Source organism: Salvelinus namaycush, chromosome 3 (assembly GCF_016432855.1).
Source record: "Salvelinus namaycush isolate Seneca chromosome 3, SaNama_1.0, whole genome shotgun sequence".
NCBI lineage: Eukaryota > Metazoa > Chordata > Actinopteri > Salmoniformes > Salmonidae > Salvelinus > Salvelinus namaycush.
In genome coordinates, this window is record NC_052309.1 from 33700014 (window position 1) to 33722489 (window position 22476).

The 22476-nt window shown below is 43.1% G+C and overlaps 1 protein-coding gene across 1 annotated transcript in view; it reads right to left on the reverse strand.

The window, feature by feature from the left end:
- Positions 1-21206, reverse strand: part of LOC120030481 (protein KIBRA-like) — a 48015-nt gene extending 26809 nt beyond the window's left edge. The window contains exons 1-10 of the mRNA XM_038975896.1: positions 20150-21206; positions 14052-14161; positions 13694-13897; positions 13125-13201; positions 10570-10649; positions 9267-9396; positions 6766-6915; positions 6436-6506; positions 3137-3379; positions 1529-1618 (exon numbers count right to left, since the gene is read on the reverse strand). Coding sequence (XP_038831824.1) covers positions 1529-1618; positions 3137-3379; positions 6436-6506; positions 6766-6915; positions 9267-9396; positions 10570-10649; positions 13125-13201; positions 13694-13897; positions 14052-14161; positions 20150-20268 — 1274 coding nt within the window. The 5' untranslated portion in view covers positions 20269-21206. The remainder of the gene's footprint in view (positions 1-1528; positions 1619-3136; positions 3380-6435; positions 6507-6765; positions 6916-9266; positions 9397-10569; positions 10650-13124; positions 13202-13693; positions 13898-14051; positions 14162-20149) is intronic.
- Positions 21207-22476: the final 1270 nt, after the last annotated feature.

The window sequence follows — 22476 nt, forward strand, 5'->3', positions numbered from 1 at the left end:
CTATGTATGTAACATTTCACGTAAACCCTGTTTCTTGTATGCATCAAAGTAGCAGTCCTTGTACATAGCGTTGAGCATGGTGGCGACACAGTAAAGAGGCTCAGAGAATGCCACCGAATCGCTTGTTCACAGCCTGTGTCGGCAGTTTTGTTGAGCAGGCGTTTCAATGCCATGACAGAGGGTATCACATCTGCTTCAGGCGCAGTTGATGAGCTTATTTCTCGAGTCAGTTGTTCGAATGGAGCTAGCGTGTTCATGTTTCCAAGCTTCAAACATGTTCTCAAATGCCATTGAAATGGCAGCAGCGGTATGACAACCAGCACATTCATGAGCATGCAATACAACTTTCCTCAGTACGAAATCCTCGATGACCCACTGTGCTCAGACTCAGCATGCTCATGGGGCTGACATCGCTGGTCCAAATGTCAGTCGTGAAGCTAATAGCAGGGACGCTATTACTGTGCAACTCCGGTAGGGAAACATCTGAAAAATAGCGCACTTGGTAGTGTGTACCGGTGCTCGACCAGTCGGCGAAAGCCAACATCATCCACGACAGAGAACAGTTGATTGTCAAGGGCAACGAATTCCATTATCTTGCCGTTAATGGATTTCGACATGGAGTTGTCTCGCTGAAATGTTCTTACTCTTTCAAATGACCGCTCGACTTGTTGACTGCTTGATCCACACAGCAGACATTGTGGGCTAGGTTAGGAATGCTGTGTTTCACGTGAAGCGCTACATTTTACGTGGCGTCATTACGTCATGTACATACGCAAGTCAGCTTTGACATCGGTTTTGCACATCAGCGTTAAACTAGACATCAGGCCGATGTTGGCATTTGTAGCTAATATCGACCAATTCCGATATGTTCACCGATATATCATGCATCCCTAGAAAATACTGTAGTCTAGAATAGACCTCATGTGAACTTATGGGGTTCAAGAAATGAAAGATAAAATCCTTTCATGTGAATGAGGGGAATGTGATCTTCACCATTCCCCAGCTCCCGTGTAGACCTTGGATTAAAGTTCCACTCTTTCCCCTCAAAGGGTAGTGAGTAGGCTCAGGGCGCCAGGCAAGGCCGGGTTGTGATGTTTATTGAAAATACCTGATGAAACAGCTTGCAACTCTACAGTTGCCTCAGAGGTGAAATGGGTTAATTGGATGAAAATGTTGAATGTTCAGAAGTACTAAGCCCATTTTGAGATGTGAGAGGCTAGATAGGAGAGGAGACAGAAGAGGCTGTGCTCATAGAAGTGTAGTGATTCGTGAACAACTTTAGAGCAGAGTGCAGTAGCGGTGTACCATTACACCTTAGTGACTATAACCTCACCAAGACCTCCACGGTAAAAATGTTGCCTGTGTCTCCATGTAGACAATAAAATTTTAAATGTGCACATCGAGTTGTGCAATAGGAGTTTACATGCTTAGTAGATACATTTAAGTGATTGTGCCTCCTGAACTGACAGTGTGGAAGTGTTGGGAGACAGTAGCTGAATTTGTTATATAGACGGGTGAGTGTGCATACCTCTTGAGCTGAGTGTGTAGTGATGAGGCCAGGCGAACCATCTCCTCCAGCTCTCTCACCAGCTTGTTTCTCTTACAGTGCAATCTCAATCTGATAGAAAACAAAACATGTTAGGTCACAGCCGGATTGAAAATATATACCGCAGTATCGACACAGTTAAAAGAGCAAAAGGCAAGACACTTGTGTCTCATAAAAGACATCTTGTTATCCAGTTCTTTATTTATTGGTGGAGTGTGTCAGTATAATGAGGCTTTAATGGAAACAGGCCATAACATAATAACTGAGTCTTTTGATCATCTTCCAGGCCGCGGTTACAGAACCAGCAGTTAGAAAAAGGCATCTTTTGTTTCCAACCTACATCCCCGGTTAGTGACGCTCAGGTTACAGGAAGGGAGAAACCAGAGAGGGAACTCAATGCAGGTACAGTATTGAGAACAGAGAACAAGGTAGCTGTTTAGCAAAGATAGAGGGGGAGAGGGAGGGGGAATATGAATGAGAGAAAGAGGAAGAGACAGGAATGTGAGAGAGAAAGGAAGAAGAGAATGTGAGTGAGAGAGGAGAATGTGCCATAGTCACAAGGCCCAATTGTTGTAGTCCCCTTGGTTACCTGATCCAGAGTGCAGGTGTCCAATCACTAAAGGGTAAAAATGCACCTTACAGAGGACCAGTGATGGGTAAGAGGCTATGGGTTCTACACTACAGTACATATACTATCCACTTCTACAGTCTGTGATCCAATTACAATCATGGGCCATGAAAAAAGGTTATGCGGATTGAAGCAGCCAACACAACAAAAGGTGCACAGGTGTGTCGTGTGTCTGGGAGTAACTCTTACAGGGTCGACATACACAACATTGGGTCGACATACACAACGTTAGGTCAACATAGAGAGCACAGTGTGATGCTTTTCAACCTGTTTGACAGTGATTTCTTGAACCTAGTCGGAGACGTCAGTCTGTTTTCCATAGTTAGTGTTCAGTCTAGTTTCTATGTGTTTCTATTAACAGAGCCACGGGGCCCAGTCCATCACCATGTCCACATCAGGGAGTAGACCTTTGTGTTAATGTAACAGTCATATCAGGTGCTGCACCTGAGGCACTTGCACTATGTCTTTTCACTGCAGCTAAGGTACAGTACAGTATGTTGTGGGCCTTGCTCTGCCTATCTATTCCCTGTCTGTGAATATACTGCAGCCTAGTTCCAGTGGGATTCCAATGGCCCCCTCTCTCCTTCACGCAACAGACACGCCGACCCGTTGTCTGGCAAGCATTGAAATGAGATGTATAAATTAATTTAAAAGAATGCACTCTTTTGGTGAGGTGCTGACTAATGGAACATTAAAACGCCAAAAAAGTGGCAATAAAAGTTTCCTGCAAAGACAGAAGAGTGGATGACTAATTGAATCTCCTGTATCATTGTATGTGACCATAATGCTTTCCGGGTGTGCAGCTGTATTCCCTCTTATCCCTCCTTCCCTGACCGTGACCTTACCCAGGGATGGAGTGATGGCCAACTCTCATTAAGTCAGTGAGCCACAGGGTGATCACGATTACTTAGTTGGGGATAAACGAAAGGGGGCACATCACTCGCGTCACCTCCCATGCTCACCTCTCAGTCAGGGCCTTGCTCTGGTTGTCCCTGGCAGCCTGCAGGTCTCTCTCAAGCATCTTCTTCTCAGTCTCAATCTTCTCCTGTTCATTGGGCGCTCTCTTGCAGGGCTTGATGTACTGCAGTTCCTTCAGAAGCTCCTCCTTCTCATTGATGAGGATGAGGCGGTCACGCTCCGGGTCTAGCAGCCCCGGCCAAGCCTCACTGTCCAGTTTGGCTATCTGCACCTCGATGGTGGCAATCCTGGGGTTGGGGGAGGAGAGGACATCATATAATTCATGTTCTTTTATGTTGTATTTAATTATGTGGAGGAGAAGTTTAATAGAGATATAATATGGCTTATAATATGTTAAAGGTCATTATAAAGGCTCATGAACACTCATAGCAAGTTATAAAGTCACTAGACTGATACTTGATGGGTTGTGTTGGGAATGAGTAATCTGGATAACGTGAAAAATAATGATTTTATGAATATCACTAGCTGCAACAGAATACCATTGTGGATACCATTTTCATGTGTCTGTGTCCAGTATGGAGGAAGTAAGAGGTCGTTTCACGAGTAGGGCTGTGGGGGTCACGAAATTGTCAGCCGGTGATTGTCAAGCCAATAACTGTCCTTCTCACAGTAATTGACAGTTAATTAACATAAACACATTTAGCATCTCCTGGCATCCACACTGATCTTTAGACAGGTCTAAAGAAGCATGAAATTAAGAAAATGTAGTCCATTTCAGAAGAACAGAATAGCATACTATGAATTGTCCTTACATAGGGCCTGATCTGGCTACGCCAAATGGCTGTGGGCTACACTAGTTCATTTGGCAGACAAGATATGCTTAGAATTTCGTGGTATTATTTTATATTATTAAGAAAATAATTGAACAAAGCTGAATAAAATTTAAAGGATATTTTCGCCAAACGATTTGAGGGCGTGCACACATGCGACTATTCTGTGTTGAGCTATTAATAAGCACATATGAAATCATGTAACCAAAAAAGTGGAGATTGTGTGGCTGTGTGATAATATTCTCACCCATCAGACTATTCTCAATTTAATCTTTACATGTACTAAATAATGTGTGTGAAAATAGTTATAATTTAGAAATGGGCCATTATCATGCACCTGTCGGAACAGGGGCGGTGGGAAATAGAAGACAGCATCGGTATGCGCTTGAAGGAGGACGCTTTCCCACAGTTCATTTTCATGCCAGCCTGGTAAGCTACTCCGGTTGTAAAGCAAAGCAATATTAGGGAAGTTGCTTAATAAATAAATAAATAAATAAATAAAATATAGTAGACCTAGCCTATAGAATCTTCCTCTTTTTAACAGAGGCCATCAAAAGTATTTTCTCACGCAATTGCATATCCTATGGAAATGTTGCGCAACTCGGGCTTATAGGAACACATTTCATTCTATGCATCAACCAGCTATGAGGAGCTGGCTCCCACTGCGCAACAGGTGATCCTATTCCACTCAAACTCAAATGTCAGGGCTCCCATGATCACTAACAAAGAGCACACAGCCACACAATCTCCATACACAAACATTGGCAGTAGAATGGCCATAAAGAGATCAGTGACTTTCAATGTGGTACCATCATAGGATGTTACCTTTCCAACAAGTCAGTTCGTCAAATTTCTGCCCTGCCAGAGCTTCCCCAGTCAACTGAAAGTGATGTTATTGTGAAGTGAAAAAGTCTAGGAGCAACAATGGCTCAGCCGTGAAGTGGTAGGCCACACAAGCTCACAGAACGGGACCGCCGAGTGCTGAAGCGCGTAAAAATCAGTCCTCGGTTGCAACATTCACGACAGAGTTCCTGAGTTTTTGAAAATCTTGGCTCTCTCTAATTTTCTCCTTCTCTCTTTCTTTCTCTCTCTCGGAAAACCTGAGCCCTAGGACCACACGTCAGGACTACCGGGCATGTTGACTCCTTGCTGTCCCCAGTCCACCTGGCCTTGCTGCTATTCCAGTTTCAACTGTTCTGCCTGTGGTTATGGAACCGCCACCTGTCCCAGACCTGCTGTTTTCAACTCTTAATGATCGGCTATGAAAAGCCAACTGAAAATTATTCATGATTATTATTTGACCATGCTTGTCACTTATGAACATTTTGAACATCTTGGCATAGTTCTGTTATAATCTCCACCCGGCACAGCCAGAAGAGGACTGGCCACCCCTCATAGCCTGGTTCCTCTCTAGGTTTCTTCCTAGGTTTTGGCCTTTCTAGGGAGTTTTTCCTAGCCACCTTGCTTCTACACCTGCATTGCTTGCTGTTTGGGGTTTTAGGCTGAGTTTCTGTACAGCACTTCGAGATATTAGCTGATGTACGAAGGGCTATATAAAATAAACTTGATTGATTGATTGAGTTCCAAACTGCCTCTGGAAGCAATGTCAGCACAAGAACTGTACATTGGGATCTTCATGAAATGGGTTTCCATGGCCGAGCAGCCGCACACAAGCCTAAAATCACCATGTGCAATGCCAAGCATCGACTGTAGTGGTGTAAAGCTTCCTGCCATTGGACTGGAGCAGTGAACACACGTTCTCTGGAGTGATGAATCACGCTTCACCATCTGGCAGTCCGACAGACGAATCTGGGTATGGCGGATGCCAGGAGAACGCTACCTGCCCCAATGCATAGTGCCAACTGTAAAGTTTGGTGGAGGAGGAATAATGGTCTTGGGCTGTTTTTCATGCACAAAGTGAGATCCATACAGAAATGGTTTGTCGAGATCAGTGTGGAATGACTGGCCTGCACAGAGTCCTGACCACAAACCCATCGAAAACCTTTGGGATGAATTGGAACAACGACTGCGAGCCATGCCTAATCGCCCAACATCAGTGCCCGATCTAACTAATGTTCTTCTGGCTGAAAGGAAGCAAGCCCCCACAGCAATGTTCCAGTATCTAGTCAAAAGCCTTCCCAGAAGAGTGGAGGCTGTAAAAGAAGCAAAGGGGGGGACCAACTCCATATTAATGCCCATGATTTTGGAATGAGATGTTCGACGAGCATTGTCCACATACTTTTGGTCATGCAGTGTGCCTTTCTAGCTAATAGACTATTGTTAGAGTTTTACACTTCCTCTTCCAATGAACTGTGGGGAGGTCAAAACAACTGTCTACCAAATCTAGTCATTTTAAAATGTTGATTACTTCTACTTGCCAATATCATTCACCTGACGAGAAGACTAAATTTTACTTTATTTTTATGTGCTAACATACGATGGGGTTCCCTGGGTCGCCGGTTGGCCTGGGAAAGAAAAGTTTGAAAACCCCTTATTTGGGTTACACAAGTTACCTTCTTTTTGCTTCTTCATACTTCAGGCTTAGTCGAACCTTCTCTGCCAACTTGTTGGTGTTGGTCCCAAACTGGATCAAACAAAAGAATAACAGAACTGAAGGTGTGGTGTGACAAACCTACATTCTGATCAATTAGTGATGCAACCAGTATCTGTGCATCATTCCATGGCACGCTTCCAAAGGATACACCTGGGTCCTGTTCATTACGGCACACCAAAGCAAAACATTTTTAAACAGAAAACGAAAACAAGCGTTTCTTATTGGACAAGTCCAGGTAGTGCCTCCCAATTTGTCCATTTGGTGCCAACTGAACACAACCTCCTCTCACCTCAGCAGGTATGTCTGTCTGGGAGCTGGTTTCGGAGTAGAGTCGAGGGATGGACAGCTCAGAGTTGGCCAGGGAGGGGCTGCTGCCCCACAGGTCAGACTGAGAATCCACTGAGTCCAGCTGGAAGCCATCCTTAAGCACTGCTAGTTTCTACAGGGAGAGGAGACAAACATACTGTATACAGGCTTGACACAGAGAGAAGTCACAGCTAGTATTGTTTACATATTTTGCTGTGTGTCTTCCATTCACAAAGCTCCTGTCCTATGGTTTAAATCTATAATACAGACCATAGTCGTGTTCATAGAGATAGAGTCCTGTACATTGCATAAAGATGTGTTTTTGCAAGTGGCCAAACATGGTAACCTACTTAAATCAATGATAAAATCAGTGCAGTCAGTGATAAAATAAATAATAAATGGCTCAGCACTGAAGCACAGAGTGGAATGAACCTCATCTTTAATATTAAAGTACACAATTCAAGCAAAACCAGCAAAGACAAGACTGGCAACTGACACAATGCTGACTGAGTAGGACAGGCTTCATACACTGCAGTCAGACAGACAATACAAATCACACACACATACAGTTCAAGTCGGAGGTTTACATACACTTAGGAGGTTTACATACACTTTCCAGAAAATTATGTCACGGCTTTAGAAGCTTCTGATAGGCTAATTGACACAATTTGAGTCAATTGGAGGGGTACGTGTGGATGTATTTCAAGGCCTACCTTCAAACTCAGTGCCTCTTTGCTTGACAGCATTGGAAAATCAAAAGAAAATCAGCCAAGACTTTAGGAAAAGAATTGTAGACCTCCACAAGTCTGGTTCATCCTTGGGAGCAATTTCCAAATGCCTGAAAGTACCACGTTCATCTGTACAAACAATAGTACGCAAGCATAAACACCATGGGACCACGCAGCCGTCATACCGCTCAGGAAGGCGACACGTTCTGTCTCCTAGAGATGAACTTACTTTGGTGCGAAGTGCAAATCAATCCCAGAATAGCAGCAAAGGACCTTATGAAGATACTGGTGGAAACAGGTACAAAAGTATCTATATCCACAGTAAAACGAGTCCTATATCGCCATAACCTGAAAGGCCGTTCAGCAAGGAAGAAGCCACTGCCTCAAAGCCACCATAAAAAAAGCCAGACCACGGTTTGCAACTGCACATGGGGAGAAAGATCGTACTTTTTGGAGAAATGTCCTCTGGTCTGATGAAACAAAAATAGAACTGTTTGGCCATAATGACCATCGTTATGTTTGGAGGAAAAAGGGGGATGCTTGCAAGCCGAAGAACACCATCCCAACCGGAAAGCACTGGGGTGGCAGCATCATGTTGTGAGTGTGCTTTGCTGCAGAAGGTACTGGTGCAATTCACAAAATAGATGGAATCATGAGGACGGAAAATGATGTGGATATATTGAAGCAAAATTTCAAGGCATCAGTCAGGAAGTTAAAGCTTGGTCGCAAATGGGTCTTCCAAATGGACAATGACCCCAAGCATTCTTCAAAAGTTGTAGCAAAATGGCTTAAAATTAAGGACAACAAAGTCAAGGTATTAGAGTGGCCATCACAAAGCCCTGACCTCAATCATACACAACATTTGTAGGCAGAACTGAATAAGTGTGTGCGAGCAAGGAAGCCTACAAACCTGACTCCGTTACAGCAGCTCTGTCAGGAGGAATGGGCCAAAATTCACCCAACTTATTGTGGGAAGCTTGTGGAAGGCTACCCGAAACGTTCGACCCAAGTTAAACAATTTAAATGCAATGCTACCAAATACTAATTGAGTGTATGTAAACTTCTGACCCACTGGGAATGTGATGAAAGAAATAAAGCTGAAATAAATCATTCTCTCTACTATTATTCTGACATTTCACATTCTTGAAATAAAGTGGTGATCCTAACTGACCTAAGACAGGGAATTTTTACTAGGATTAAAATATCAGGAATTGTGAAAAACTGAGTTTAAATATATTTGGTTAAGGTGTATGTTAACTTCCGACTTAAACTGTACATACAACTGAACTGTCATCTGCAGAAGGCTGGGGAGGGGAGACTTGATGAGAGCACATGAGAGAGAGAGAGAGAGAGAGGCTCTGCATTATTAAACACAACCCAGCCCCTACTAACAAACACAGTTTGTTGTTTTCTACTGCCACCCAGATTAAAACTGGGGCACATTTGATGTGCGTGCGTGTGTGTGTGTGTGTGTGTGTGTGTGTGTGTGTGTGTGTGTGTGTGTGCATGAGCGCACGTGCGTCCCACTCCCTCAGGTCAGAGCAGAGGAGGAAGTATGAAGAAGGTAGGTCGACTACCAACCCCTCCTCCAGTCAGCCTAGCTCAAAACAGCCACCCGTTCTCCCCCTCACTCCCGCATCCTCTGATCCCCCCATCGTCTCATATGAAGCTGACAGGCTGTCATCTACCCATCTCCTCATAGCACTACAACACCTGACCCCCATCCCCTCCCTCCCTCATCCCCCTCCCCGCTTACCTGCATGAGCTCCTGTTTCTCCTTCTCCCCGGAGCTGATGGCGTCCTTGATAGACTTGACTTCGTTCAGAATGGCCTGCGCCTCATGGAGCTTGAAGCCGTACGGCGCACTGGACACCTTGTGATCGATCCTGGAGGGAGGGGACGGGAGGGGAGGAAGAGGGATAAGGTGGGACAGGGATAAGGTGGGAGAGGGAGAGAAAGAGTGAAAAAGAGACAAGTTGGAAACTGACCAGACAGTGATATAGGTTATGAAACTGTGCATCAGTGAGTAGGCCTAAAAACTACATAGATAGCACTATCAACCTTGTACATTTTTGCTCTCATATTATTCATCTTTAGTTTGGTGTTTGTTAAAGAGGTATGTTGTTTAAAAAAACATTTTCATTTTCACTATGAAAATACTAGTGACACTTTTAAACCATCCTCATCTAATCTGGATTAGAGTGAACAATAACAAAACTAAGGATCCAGGACGGGAACCAAACTGGATTTTAAGGGCCACAGGTGTAGAGAGAGGAAAGAGCCTGAAGCCCAGACAGTCAGCTACACATGGAGAGACCGTCCGTGGCAGCAGCATCAAATATGTAAAGTCAGTCAACAGCAAGTCATGCATGCAGTGGAATAACAGGTCTTTCCACATTGTTCAGAGAGTGAAGGAGGGAGGAAAGGAGGGAGGGGGCAGCACTCCTTCACTGAAGACCAAGGAGAACTAGAACCAGTGAAGCCTATCCAAGCCTTTTCCACTTCAGTATAAATACATGCTGTTAGAATAGATACTCTACTTCTATTTTGGTCTTTTGTTATAAAGACGCTGAAGTATTTTCTCTGGGAAAGGAGAGTTTAGGACAGACAGGATGTTGCAGTGTTCGTATATTAGTACGGTTTCATGATTGTTGGTAAATGTTTGACAGCAAAGGGAGGTTTGAAATTTGATAGCAAAATGAAGGTCACGGAAGAACGGTTGGAATCCAGTCGAACTACTATGTAGCTTGTCATTCCTTTTTTTTTTTTTTAAATACACACTGCACTGAGGCAGGGCCCGTCTGTCTTTTTCCACAACACAGATGCAAGAGGCGGCACTCCAGGCATTCAAAGAGAAATGTGTTTCACAGACAAAAATTGTGATATTTGACAATTTTGAGGGTCATCATCAAATTCAGCCAGGGAGCTGCCTTTTCGACCATAGTGAGAGGAGGGCCTCGAGTGTGTTGATAATGGGAATCTTTTTACGGCTGTATCGAAAAAAGCAGAAGCCTACTACTACGTGTAATTGTGATCGTGTAATGTCGGGTTGCACTTACTCTTTCAGCGTTTCAAAGCCCTGCTCTTTATGCTGCAATTCTTGTTTCATGCAGGCGAGGTCCCTCTTCAGCTTATTCACCTGAGACAAACAAATCAAATCTTATTTCTCACATACACATGGTTAGCAGATGTTAGTGCGAGTGTAGCGAAATTCTTGTGCTTCTAGTTCCGACAGTGCAGTAATATCTAACAAGTAATCTAACAATTCCCCAACAACTACCTTATACACACAAATCTAAAGGGCTGAATGAGAATATGTACATATATGTATATGGATGAGCGATGGCTGAGCGGCGGTGCCCAAATCGAAATACTATTGATTACTGGCAATATGATTATGTTCGGCTTATTCAACTGAGAGAAACACACTGCATATTTTACTGAAATTAAAAATCCCCAGTTGTAATACTATTGATTACGGAGGATATAATTATTCGGCTTTTGTTATATTCGGCTATATATATGGCTATATTCTGCTATATTTAGATTGTGTTTGTTTCATGAAGAAAAATTATTTGGATATAACTTATAGCCCGATTACATATTATTAAAGCAAAACATTCCCTTATTGTTTTTTTTATGAAATGTGAAGGAAAGATGGAGGAAACATCACCAAAAAATCCAACAGAGGGAGTTAAAGTGAAAATGCCCGAGAAGCCAGTGTTCGGAGGATATATTAGCACCGGTGTTGTTGGGCCCGAGACAAACATTTTCAAATAATGATCGACATATTTTCATTAAAAACGCTATTTTGATGAATTTAATCATACTATTTCTATTTTTTATTTTACCCCTTTTTTCTCCCCAACTTTGTGGTGGTATCCAATTGTTAGTAGTTACAGTCTTGTCTCATCGCTGCAACTCCCGTACGGACTCGGGAGAGGCTAAGGTCGAGAGCCATGCGCCCTCCGAAACACAACCCAACCAAGCCGCACTGCTTCTTGACAGAATGCCCATCCAACCCGGAAGCCAGCCGCATCAATGTGTCGGAGGAAACACCGTACGCCTGGCGACCTGGTCAGCGTGCACTGCGCCCGGCCCGCCACAGGAGTCGCTAGTGCGCGATGAGGTAAGGATATTCCTGCCGGCCAAGCCCTCCCTAACCCGGACGACGCTGGGCCAATTGTGCACCGCCCCATGGGCCACCCGGTCGCGGCCGGCTGCGACAGAGCCTGGGCTCGAACCCAGAGTCTCTGGTGGCACAGCTAGCACTGCGATGCAGTGCCTTAGACCACCGTGCCACCGGGAGGCCCTATTCATACTATTTCATCCTTCCACAAGATATAGTCCCGAAACAAAACTACAATTGCTAGCCAAGCCGGCTGGTCGTTGCTTCTATTGGTTCGGTGGCCAGAGACGCGACCCAGTCATTCAGTCTTTTTGTTCTGTATCTATGGACCCAGTCGTTCATTCTAAATGTTCCATTGCCATACTGGCTGGCAACATTCTTATCCCTTGTTTGCTCGCTAGCCAACTACAGCTAACTTAGTCATGTCAAACAGTGCAAAAACAACAACAGTAGCTGCATTTGTTTAAGCTGTTTTCTAGTGACATTTATTTGGATACATCCATAACAATGAGCTAAATGAGGCACGATATCACCTGGCAGAGAAAATATGTTCTCTCGTTAGGACACAATAACTTCAAACTGAAGCTGGAAAGAGTGCAAACTAGCTGCACTTTGTTACGTTTTACCTTTTTTCAATTGATATTTATTTGTATATATCCATAAAAATGATGCCAGCTGATTCATGATTTCGACTGGCTGAGAAACAATGCCTGCCACTCTCTTCCCGACCCCTACACGTTCATTACTATGGGACAGTTTTAATATTGAAACAATGTTGCAAATGTCGGAGAGACGGACAGTAAGGTTTATACAAATCTCCGCTGCTGAGAACTAAATGTTAGTCTAAAAGAAATGTGAGAAAACATCTATATGCTTTTTAATGGTGGAGATCATGTTAACTTCCCTGGATGGGCTGATGAGACAGTGGTTTGCACAGTCAAATGGAACAGAGTAAAAAGGCATTTTAACATCATAGATTTAGCTGGTGGTAACATGTGGAATAGACACTGGCTAGAATGAGCTTTTAACCAATAAGCATTAGCCCACCCGTTGTATAATGTTGCACAACGCCAACCGGCAGCTCTGGGATTCGTCCCAAATGGCACCCTATGTAGTTAACTACTTTTGACCAGAGCCATAAGGGCCCTGGTCAAAAGTAGTACACTATATAGGGAATGAGGTGCAATTTGGGACCCAGCCCTGGGTGGAGGTCTCAGACAAAGATGTCACTTACACACATTCCTCCTTTACAATGATAAAGAGCTGGACACTCAGTCACTTAGCAACAGTCCATTGGACTAAGCCTTTTTCATGCACTAATGTTTGCAAATCTTAGGGATGAGAATTAAGCCAAAGCAGGAGACTTAAGGACACATATGGGTATACGCATCCATTCCTAATGATTACTGAACACAAGTAAAGCAGGCCATAGTTGGAGTACAGAGATGGTGTAAAAAATAAATTAATAAAAGAACGGTTTCTTACCCTACTTTTGGAAGTTACTATCTCGGCTTTGAGGATTTCTGGGTCATATTTACTGCTGGAGGACGATCTGGAATTCACTGTGGGAGATAAGAGCCAGGGTGTTATCTAATCCTCTACATCGCGCTATTCAACTTCAAGGCCCTTCTCATCAATCCCCTGTGTGTTATCAAACTACTGTAAATCACCCCTTCAAGTCTGAGCAATGGCAGAGGATTCCTCTTAGGAATGGAGTCAAGTTAAATTAGTAGGGAGTAGCTTTAATTCCCCAAAAATGTAAATTACTGACAACTTGAGTGAACTATGATGTGCTGTAATCCTGTGATCAAATTGATGTGCACCTCCCCAGTGTCAAAAGCGTTGCATCACTCAGAAGAGTAATAAAAGACTACCAATCACTCTAGTTCTCTTCTCTTTTGCTGCCTAATCTCTTTGGTTCCTTGCCCACTGTTTATGTACAGCCCTTCAAGTTTCCTGGCTTCTCTGCCCCAGTTTGATCCTCATCACTGTTGCTACCTGCACACCGGTTCCTTCTGCCACCCCATAAACCTGCCCCCCTGGCTTGTCCTTACAGCTGGTCTGAGAGGTGGACTTGTCCCTCCAGGCGTCGTTGAGCTGGCGGTACTCCTGCTGGGCCAGGCGAAGCCGCTGCTCCTTCACCTGGTAGATCTCTTTCTGGGCGCTCAGCGAGTCCTTGGCCACGTCCAGGTACTCCCGCAGCATGACCTCCTGCTCCCGCTGCCACTGGGCCCGCGGGTCCTCCAGCTGAGTGCTCTCTGATGGTGGTAGAGGGGAAAGAGACAGAACATAAGAAACAAGAAAAAAATGAGAAATACATTTTGCATCTTGATTTGACTGGCCATGTGTTTCTTCACAAATGTGTGATGAATATGGGTGACAGAAGTTAGTGTTATGGAGAATTGGACTCACTTGTGTTATGGTCCACATAGTAGGCCCCGACATTGGGGTCGTAGGCCTCCTCCCAACCCACTGGCAGCTCATCGCCAATGCAGTCAGCAAATGTCAGAGGTTTAGTCTGCCTGAAAATCACACACAAGAAACAACAGTCAACTGATGGTAAGAATTAGAGGTGTCACAGCAAGAGTAAATCAGGATGACCATGACAAGATAGTGGGCCATCCAGGGTCCATGCAAAGATAGATAATTTGGTTGTCACTGAGGGCTACCAGAACTGCACGATGTGTGTGTGTGTCTCTAATAAAAGGGGTCTAATTAGAATAGGTCTCTATTCGCCTCGAGTGGGGTTTGCAAAGCACAATAGCCGGAAGCTGGGACCTGGCATTTCACAAATTGCCTAGAGGTTTCTGAGGCAAACCCTCCAGGCTTTCCAACACCAAGCCAGGCTCAGGATCACAGGATACCCAGGAGACCTCAGTGGCCACCATACACAAAAGGCCCCTCAGGAAGACTCTACCAGCACGACCAATGTGCAAAGTGCCAATGGAAATAAGGAAGGGAGCTATTTGCCGAGTAACGTCCAAGAATCAGCCTTTCAGTTCGTACATTAGCTGGGTTGGATATATTCGGTTGTTGTCTTTTTCATGCTGATCTAACTTGGCACACTTGGGTTCACAATTAACCTAATCCTAATTTCCCTCATAGCTATGACATAAACCTAGGCTGAAGGATAGAATACATAAGCTTATGCCAGTTATCAGTGGCGTAGGCTACATGTGGGAAAACTTGTCTTGATCTATTCCTTTGCTCAAACTCTTTTCTGCAGACGGCAGATATTACCATCCTCACAGAGACTTTTGCTCAGGGTGAAACCCAACGGGTTCCTTTTTTACTTTATGAATAATGAAAAAGGCCTGTTCTAAATGTATCTCAGAGGAAAAGGCTTTGCGGAGAAAAAAAAAAAAAAATCCCAAAAAGCTGGCTGCTGGTGCCAAGTTCTTTGAGTGACTGTGTGCGCATCATCCCATTATTTGATTAATTCCACTGTCGCTGTCCTCTCACCCCTGCAAATCCAGTCCCTTAATCACTCGGAACTGATGGCCGAATTCATCATTACCTTCCGAAAAGCGCGGACTTGCTGTCTCAATAGACCAATCAGAGGGCTTTAAATAGGTCCAGAGCTTAGCGTGAGCCACTCACTGGCTGTGCATTGGCATGCAAGACCTCTTCCAGTCTGTCTGAAGTGGACACCAGGCTAGACATCTCCTAATCTCTTCAGACAGTGATGAGTCTTCAATAACTCATGTGGGTAGTGATTGAGTGACCCCCTTAAGGCTTCTATAATTGTCTTTTGTGAACCACATGATAAAACAAATCCTGTTTCTTTCCAGCCTTTTCCATAAGCTGTGTGATACAGGAAATACCAGGCGCAACCCACCCTTAGGAAATCACTCCCCTGGAGGATAGGGTTTTTTCAAGATTCTGTTGAATCTATGTAAACCCATAAACTACTAGGCCTACTGTATGGGCAGTGTGTGTGAGTTGCTTACAAATACAAGCATTAGTTGGTTTCCCCTAACTAATGCGTCACTGTCATCAAGAAGCTTAGCTAGCTAACTTGCTAGCAAACAAACCAGCTATGTTTTGACTCAAAGTAAAGGGATGGTGTTTGGAGTTGGCAGGCTCGTTGAAGTTTTCTCCAGCGGTTAGCTTCAATGTGGACTATTCGACTGACTTGGTGTGCTTTTCTGGTGCCATCGCGGCTGTCGTGGCTTCACCCAGGTGGGCGCTACACATCGGTAGTGGAGGATTCTACCCATAAGAGTCTGACTTTAGAGACTAATACTGAGAAGTGCTGCTTCAGAGATGGCAAGTCCACAGTGCCCTGATGAAAGGCTCTGGACCAGTCTGAAACCCCCTGGATGTGCCCCCCCCCCCTCAGATGTGCCCCCCTCATCTCAACCGTCTCTACTTTACTTGTCCTCCTGGGCTGACTGCTTTGTTTTTCTAAGTGTTTCAAACAAAGACAGGGGGTCTGGCATTTCCTGGGGCATCTTTTATCAAAAGGTGCGTGCGCACAAAAAAAGACAACCTTGCCTGCACCAGTTTTCCCGCAAAGGTTGGTATTTATCCATTTTGAACTTTACGGGAAAGTGTGCGCATCGCCACGCAAATCTCAGACCATGAATACGCAAAACTTCTAGTGGTTGCTCAACTGTATTGCAAGCAAATAGTTATTTTTGTGGAAATGGGGGTGTTTGATACACAGGAATTATAATAATGGTAGACTAATAAAAAAAACATTAAAACGTAGGCCTAATGATAAAACAGACAGATTTGCAGTTGGTGAGAAGATTGCATAGCAACATGTCACCTAAGATAAACACAATATCTTACTTTTATTAAATAGGCCCAAATCAATCATATTGCAGGGCACGTCTCCCCTTTTCTGACATCACTGGTTTATTCCTGCTAAACAACAATAATAGGCTAACATTTATCCATCACGCATTCAATAGGCAACCATGCTCGAAAGTAAATAGACCGGTAGCCTATGACAGTATGGGTAGGCTACAGTATTGCGGTGCAATAGCCAAAAGTGCGACATAATAGCCTATTTAATCTCAGAGCCTATACCAAGGCAGAAGATAAAACACAGGCACGTATTGATAAACAAAATATTGAACAACAATTCATCTTTTGAATATCAGTGTGGGCTGTATGCAACATTTACTTTTAAAAATTGTTCAAGACAATCAATCTTGCAGAAGTGTTTGGCACGCGCTATAGGCGGCATGAATTTTTTGTTTTTAAAAAGCCACTGCAAAAGAAAAAACATACTGCACACACCTCCACAGAAATATGATCAAATTTGGCATTGCGCTTTAGAAACTCATGGTCCAGTTCCAACATCTCCAAATCATACAGGAAATGAGGGCGTTTTTGTTACCATAATCAAAAAAGAGACCATCGCACTCTCCCGGTAGTGTGGTTCGTGTGTAAAACCCATGAATTCAGATAAATAAAAAGTTGTAATGCGTCCTCACTCAAATGTCACATAAAGCTTAATTCCTTTTTTATTATTATTTTCACTGCATCAGGGATAGCGTACACAGACGTTTCTGCTTTGCAGCATTGTTCAGTGTGTAGGTGCAAATATTTTACATCCAACACAGTATTTGTAGGCAACACAGGTAAACAACTGATGAGCAGCAGGTGCTTCTAATCAGTTTTTGTTACCATGAATGCAGGGCATTTTCCAAGTGGAGTTGTAAAGCTCGTTCACAAGTGCAGAAATATTGTATGGCACTGATTTATCAATGAAAACATGCGTATATGTTACGTGCGACAGTTTGAAATCCCAATAGTTTGTTGTGCACGCAAATCCGAGAATCTCCATGTATGCCAACAGTTTTAAAAAGGCATGGTTGATAAGAGGCCCTAGGTGAGCTGCAGCATTACTAGTTAGTCGAGTGGCAGTGTAAAAAACACTAGGCAGGTTTGCATACAAAGTCAAAAGCAGGTGATAATGCTCTAATGCAAAGCGACAAAGAGTGTGGCAGAGTGCAAACATGTGGCAGCATAACTGAATGATGAGTCAGACTTTCATTCATGCACTATAAATTCCTCAAGTGAAATTTATGAGACTCCAACCTACATTTCATAGCGCTCAAGGTCCAACAATAAAGTAGAGCTGCTTCAACTCCCCTCCTGCAATAGCTTGGTATCTGGGAGATAACATTCCATTCAGCTGACAGAATGCGCTGGGTGTGTGCGTCACCATGAGGGTGGATAAACAATATGTCTGGCTGAGGTATGCGAATGCAGCCCAGAAAGATACGGACAGGGCAGGGGCCAACGAGATGCATGCATGTATGCATGGTATGAATGTTGGGCTGAGTCCTCCAGTTACCATCTCCATTAAGCCTAACAGGCTTCATTCTTGAGTGTAAAAGAGAACATTACTCAGGTTTGATAGGCTAAGGGGACCAAAGAGCAAACGTTTTCATGATTACATGGTCAGATTGCCATACAACAATAGCTTTGGGATATCTTGTAGTATTTGAAAATGTTATAGGCCTGTAATAGCTGTAGAACGTATAATAGAACTTTGATCACACTTGGCTGGTACATTCTTTGGTTCCACAGTGGTGTTTGTGAAAGCACATTTTTCACCAATAGGACAGACCAGTCTAATGGGAATTTGTTATCATCATCAGTAGGCCTCCTACTAACTCTTCATCAGCTGTTGCTCAGCAAAATAAACGTCTTAGTGCTGAACAGCAGTAGAAAGATATGTAAAAGTCCAATGACAGTTTTGGGCCAGTCTGGTCTGGTTATTTCAGTCAGATCAATACTTTGAGAATGGCTGTGTCTCATCTCATCTCAGACTTAGTACTCTGGGCTGGCTTCATGTTCTACTGTGCCCTCTAACCGATCAGTGAACAGCATAGGAGAAACGGTCCTGTATGGCACAGTTGGTAGAGTGTGGCGCCATTGATGCCAAGGTTGTGGGTTTGATTCCCATATGTAAAAAGTATGCGCGTGTGACTTGTCACTTTGGATAAAAGTGTCTGCTAAATGGCCTATATTATATATTAGGAGACAGGCATATGATTTACAGAAGACAGACCCTTTACAGTGACAGTCTATGCTCCTCACTTGGCTCAACCCCTCTCCTTTTGACCGCAACTCTTTCCCAAGTTGTGATGTTGTACTTTGACCCTGTGCACATTGGCAAGCAGTGAAAGGGATTTTAAATGAATCAGTCTTTAAAGCCTCTGTGCTCAGCCCTCCTCAGCCGTGCATTTTAGGAATGTGTGTTGAGGTCTTTGTTTACAAAGTTCTGCCATCTTGGTCTTGCTGCTACCAAGGAATTTCACCAGGGAGGTGGGGAGGTCTGTGCCCTTGCTTCTGTCATGTTATTGGCTTTTAATTATGGTTCTGTGTGCTGACTGCAACAATGACAGCCACCAAGGAAAACAGGTGTAACTTTTGACACAAAGCCTATTTTCAAAATCTTGTAATATAATATGAAGGCCTATCCTTATCCAGAACCATGGCTGAATGAGAATAAAAAAAATCCCATAATCTCAAGCATTCCAGAACTAAGCTATTAAAAGAGATTTTGTGTCAAAGTCCGAGTGGATTTAAGTAACTGGTAAAACGAAATTAGTTCCAAAGTATGGTTGACAGTGAGTTTCTGTATAAATGAGACCCTGGCTGTCATGACCCATTTCTACATATTGTAAGCCTATTACACTAAAATGTTACGAGGGGGGAAACTAACTCAAACCTCGAGGGCTAATTTCTAATTACAGGAATGCAAATGAATGCCCGGTTGACCATGAGCCACATTCCTGAGGAAAATCTTCATGTTTTTTTTTCCATCAACACCTAGGCTTGATTTATAGTAGCCTGGGCAGCCGCTATGGATCTCCACTATCATCTGGGCTTAATGTGCCAAACCAGTAATAATACACTTGTCCTCCGGCGATCGGTTCGTACATAAAACATCCTCCATATAGGCTGCAAATGCATCGGTCTCCTCAATTACCTTTGAGTGCCGATTCGAGAAAAAAAACGGGAAATGTATACATACTGTAATTAAACAGCATTTGCCCCCATTTTCGGACAACTTCTGGTTGTTACATGCGAGGGGCAACATCAGGAAGTAGCATTAGCCACTCTAGCATGATGATGGAAAATTGTGCTTTATTATGACAATACGCGAAATGCCATTAAAGCTAGTTAGAGGAAACCGATGCTTATAGAGCCTGAACGGAGGATGTTTTATGTATGAATTGGTCGTGGGAGACACTTGTTTATTACCGGCTGGGCACATTAAACCAAGACGATAGTGCAGCTCCATAGCGCACACTCCCCGCTGCCCAGGCTAGATTTATAGCCTACTTTGTTACATTGTGTGACACTTAAGAAATTGTGATGTAAACTCAAAGATTGCAGTTGAGTCCATTCATTAATTGCCAAGTGAACCATTAGATTATGAGCACTTGATGGATGCTGATGGTTGTTGATAGCGCATATCATCAATCTATGAGCAAGACTCAACTGCTTGCTTTTAGAGTCACTGGAATGTTATACCATACCTGTCTCTTGGATCAATCCAACTGGTTGCGTGGTTGATGTGGTCGATGTAGTAGACTTTCCCGTCAAAATCCCGGGATTCTTCCCAACCCTCTGGTAGTGGTAACTCCTTCCTTGGCATGTCAGACGAGTCTCCATGTAATATTCTCTGCAAGTCCTCTAAATTCTATCGAAGGTAATCCACGTTTTGTTGTATGAAGTATCGTAAAATCCCAAATGTTAAAACCATCACTCGTTTCCATCAATTCACAAATTCTGGCCTGTGTGTGTGTTGGATTACGTTATAGTCCATAACGTCTCGCCGTGAATGTTCCCAGAGTACGAGTAGAAAAGGTTTGCCAAATAGTGGGTGTTTTCACAACGAAGCAATATGATACAATTTCCTAAATGAAACAATGTTACCAGCACTGATGCTTAAATGATGTCTTTACAGAATACTAGTTATTTTGTAGCCGTTTAACTCAGCAGTAGGCTAACAATATTACAACCATGCTCACATTGGAATTGAGAGAGAGTGATGTTCCACGAGATAAATCCCAAACGCGCATTTGAAATCATCGTTGTTCAATGCTTATTTGTTCGTCTATGTACAATACATTGTAGAACATGAAACAAACTTCATTATAACTTTTCAAGCGGGTTGTCCAAGGATTGTGTCGGGACAGCTCGACTCCTTACTGGATATTCAGATGAACCGAAAAGTGTATTTGAAACCTGCAAATCCAGCCAAGGTTTGGAGTACGAGTAGAAAGGTTACTCTCACTCACCAAGGTTGTCTCACCATCCAACAAGAAGCTTTTCTTAAATATTTTAGATCCCTTTTCGCTCACTGGCCACCATGTTTAGCTAGCGAGAACTATGCTAACCAGTCACCCTCTCGTGCTCTATCATATATCCCCTTATTCCACAGAAGTAAGCGCCATTTATCTCCACATTCACGGTAAATGTTCGTGCAAAATTCCGGTAAATCCACATTGAAGTTGTCTACTTAGCCATCTATCTATAATTGTTTGTTAAAATGTTTCCCTTTTTCCTTAAAGAGGCAGTAGCAAGTCGCCTTCCAGAGTACTGTTTCGGTTGGTCGCGATTCACACCCGTGTGAAACTAGCCACAATAAGGATTAGCGCCATTAGTGGCGTTTGCCTTCAGAATAAAAATCCGCCATTGAAAGTGATTCAAACTAAAACAAATAGTGGAATTGTGCCATATTTGGACTATGTTAAACAAGGTCAGAATGTTGTTATATAAATTTAACAAAATATAATAATAAGTTAATGTGGCTCATTTCGCACTGGTGTTTCATATTTAGGCTGTACAGTCCAATATGAATGTTCAATACGCACAATAGGCTTTAAAGTGAACGCATATCCCACAATTAAAGTTCCCTAATAAGAGCTAAGATGCTTATATTTGTGTAAGCTCTTCATAGTTGTGTTCTGTGGGTGTCCCCGAGTAGGCTTCATGTGTGCACAATCCATAGGTTAGGCTGTACAGTACAATATGAATGTCCAATACACACAATAGACTGACTAGAAAGGTGATTTCCCACAGTCAAAGTCCTCCAACAAGAGCTAAGACGCTTATATTTGTGTAAACTCTACACAGTTGTGTTCTGCGAGTGTCACTGAGTAGGCTAATAACCCATTTCATGGGTGCAACATCCTTAGGTTAGGCTGTACAGTGCATATAAGTATGCCCCCAATGCAATTCTAAAGTCTAATACATAGACTACATAGTGCAATTTCAACGGATTTTAACTTTTTGGTGTAAAATTAACAAATGATTGTCTGTCGTTGAATTTATATAACAACATTCCGACCTTGTTTAGCATTATCTAGTCCAGATAAGGCATGATTCCACTTTTTGTTTCAATCATTCAATTGACGACTTTTATTTTGAAGGCAAACTGTAAATTCCTCTATTGTGGCTAATCCTTATTGTGGCTAGCTTCACACATGTGCGATTCGCGAAAGTTCAAGGCTCGCGATGCTGTTGAAATACGTCATACAGGTGCTTCTATGTACTGGGGGCTCATTTATATTTTATACTTTTGCTCCCACATGTTCTTCCTGTATTGGTTTGTTGTTAATAAAAATAAAATACTTTTTTTTTTAATACATTTTTTTTTTTAAAGGCTAATTTCTATTTATAACTTTTACCTAAATTTCACATTAAATATCTGCATGTGCCATTTCTGAAAAGACTGCATACCTCAAAATTGAGATTCATACATTTGGCGCACACCATGCATGTTTCCCGTTATAAAATCATTGTGAAAAAGCATTATAATTCTGCCCTGAAAACAACCACAGCCATAAAGTCAAAATTG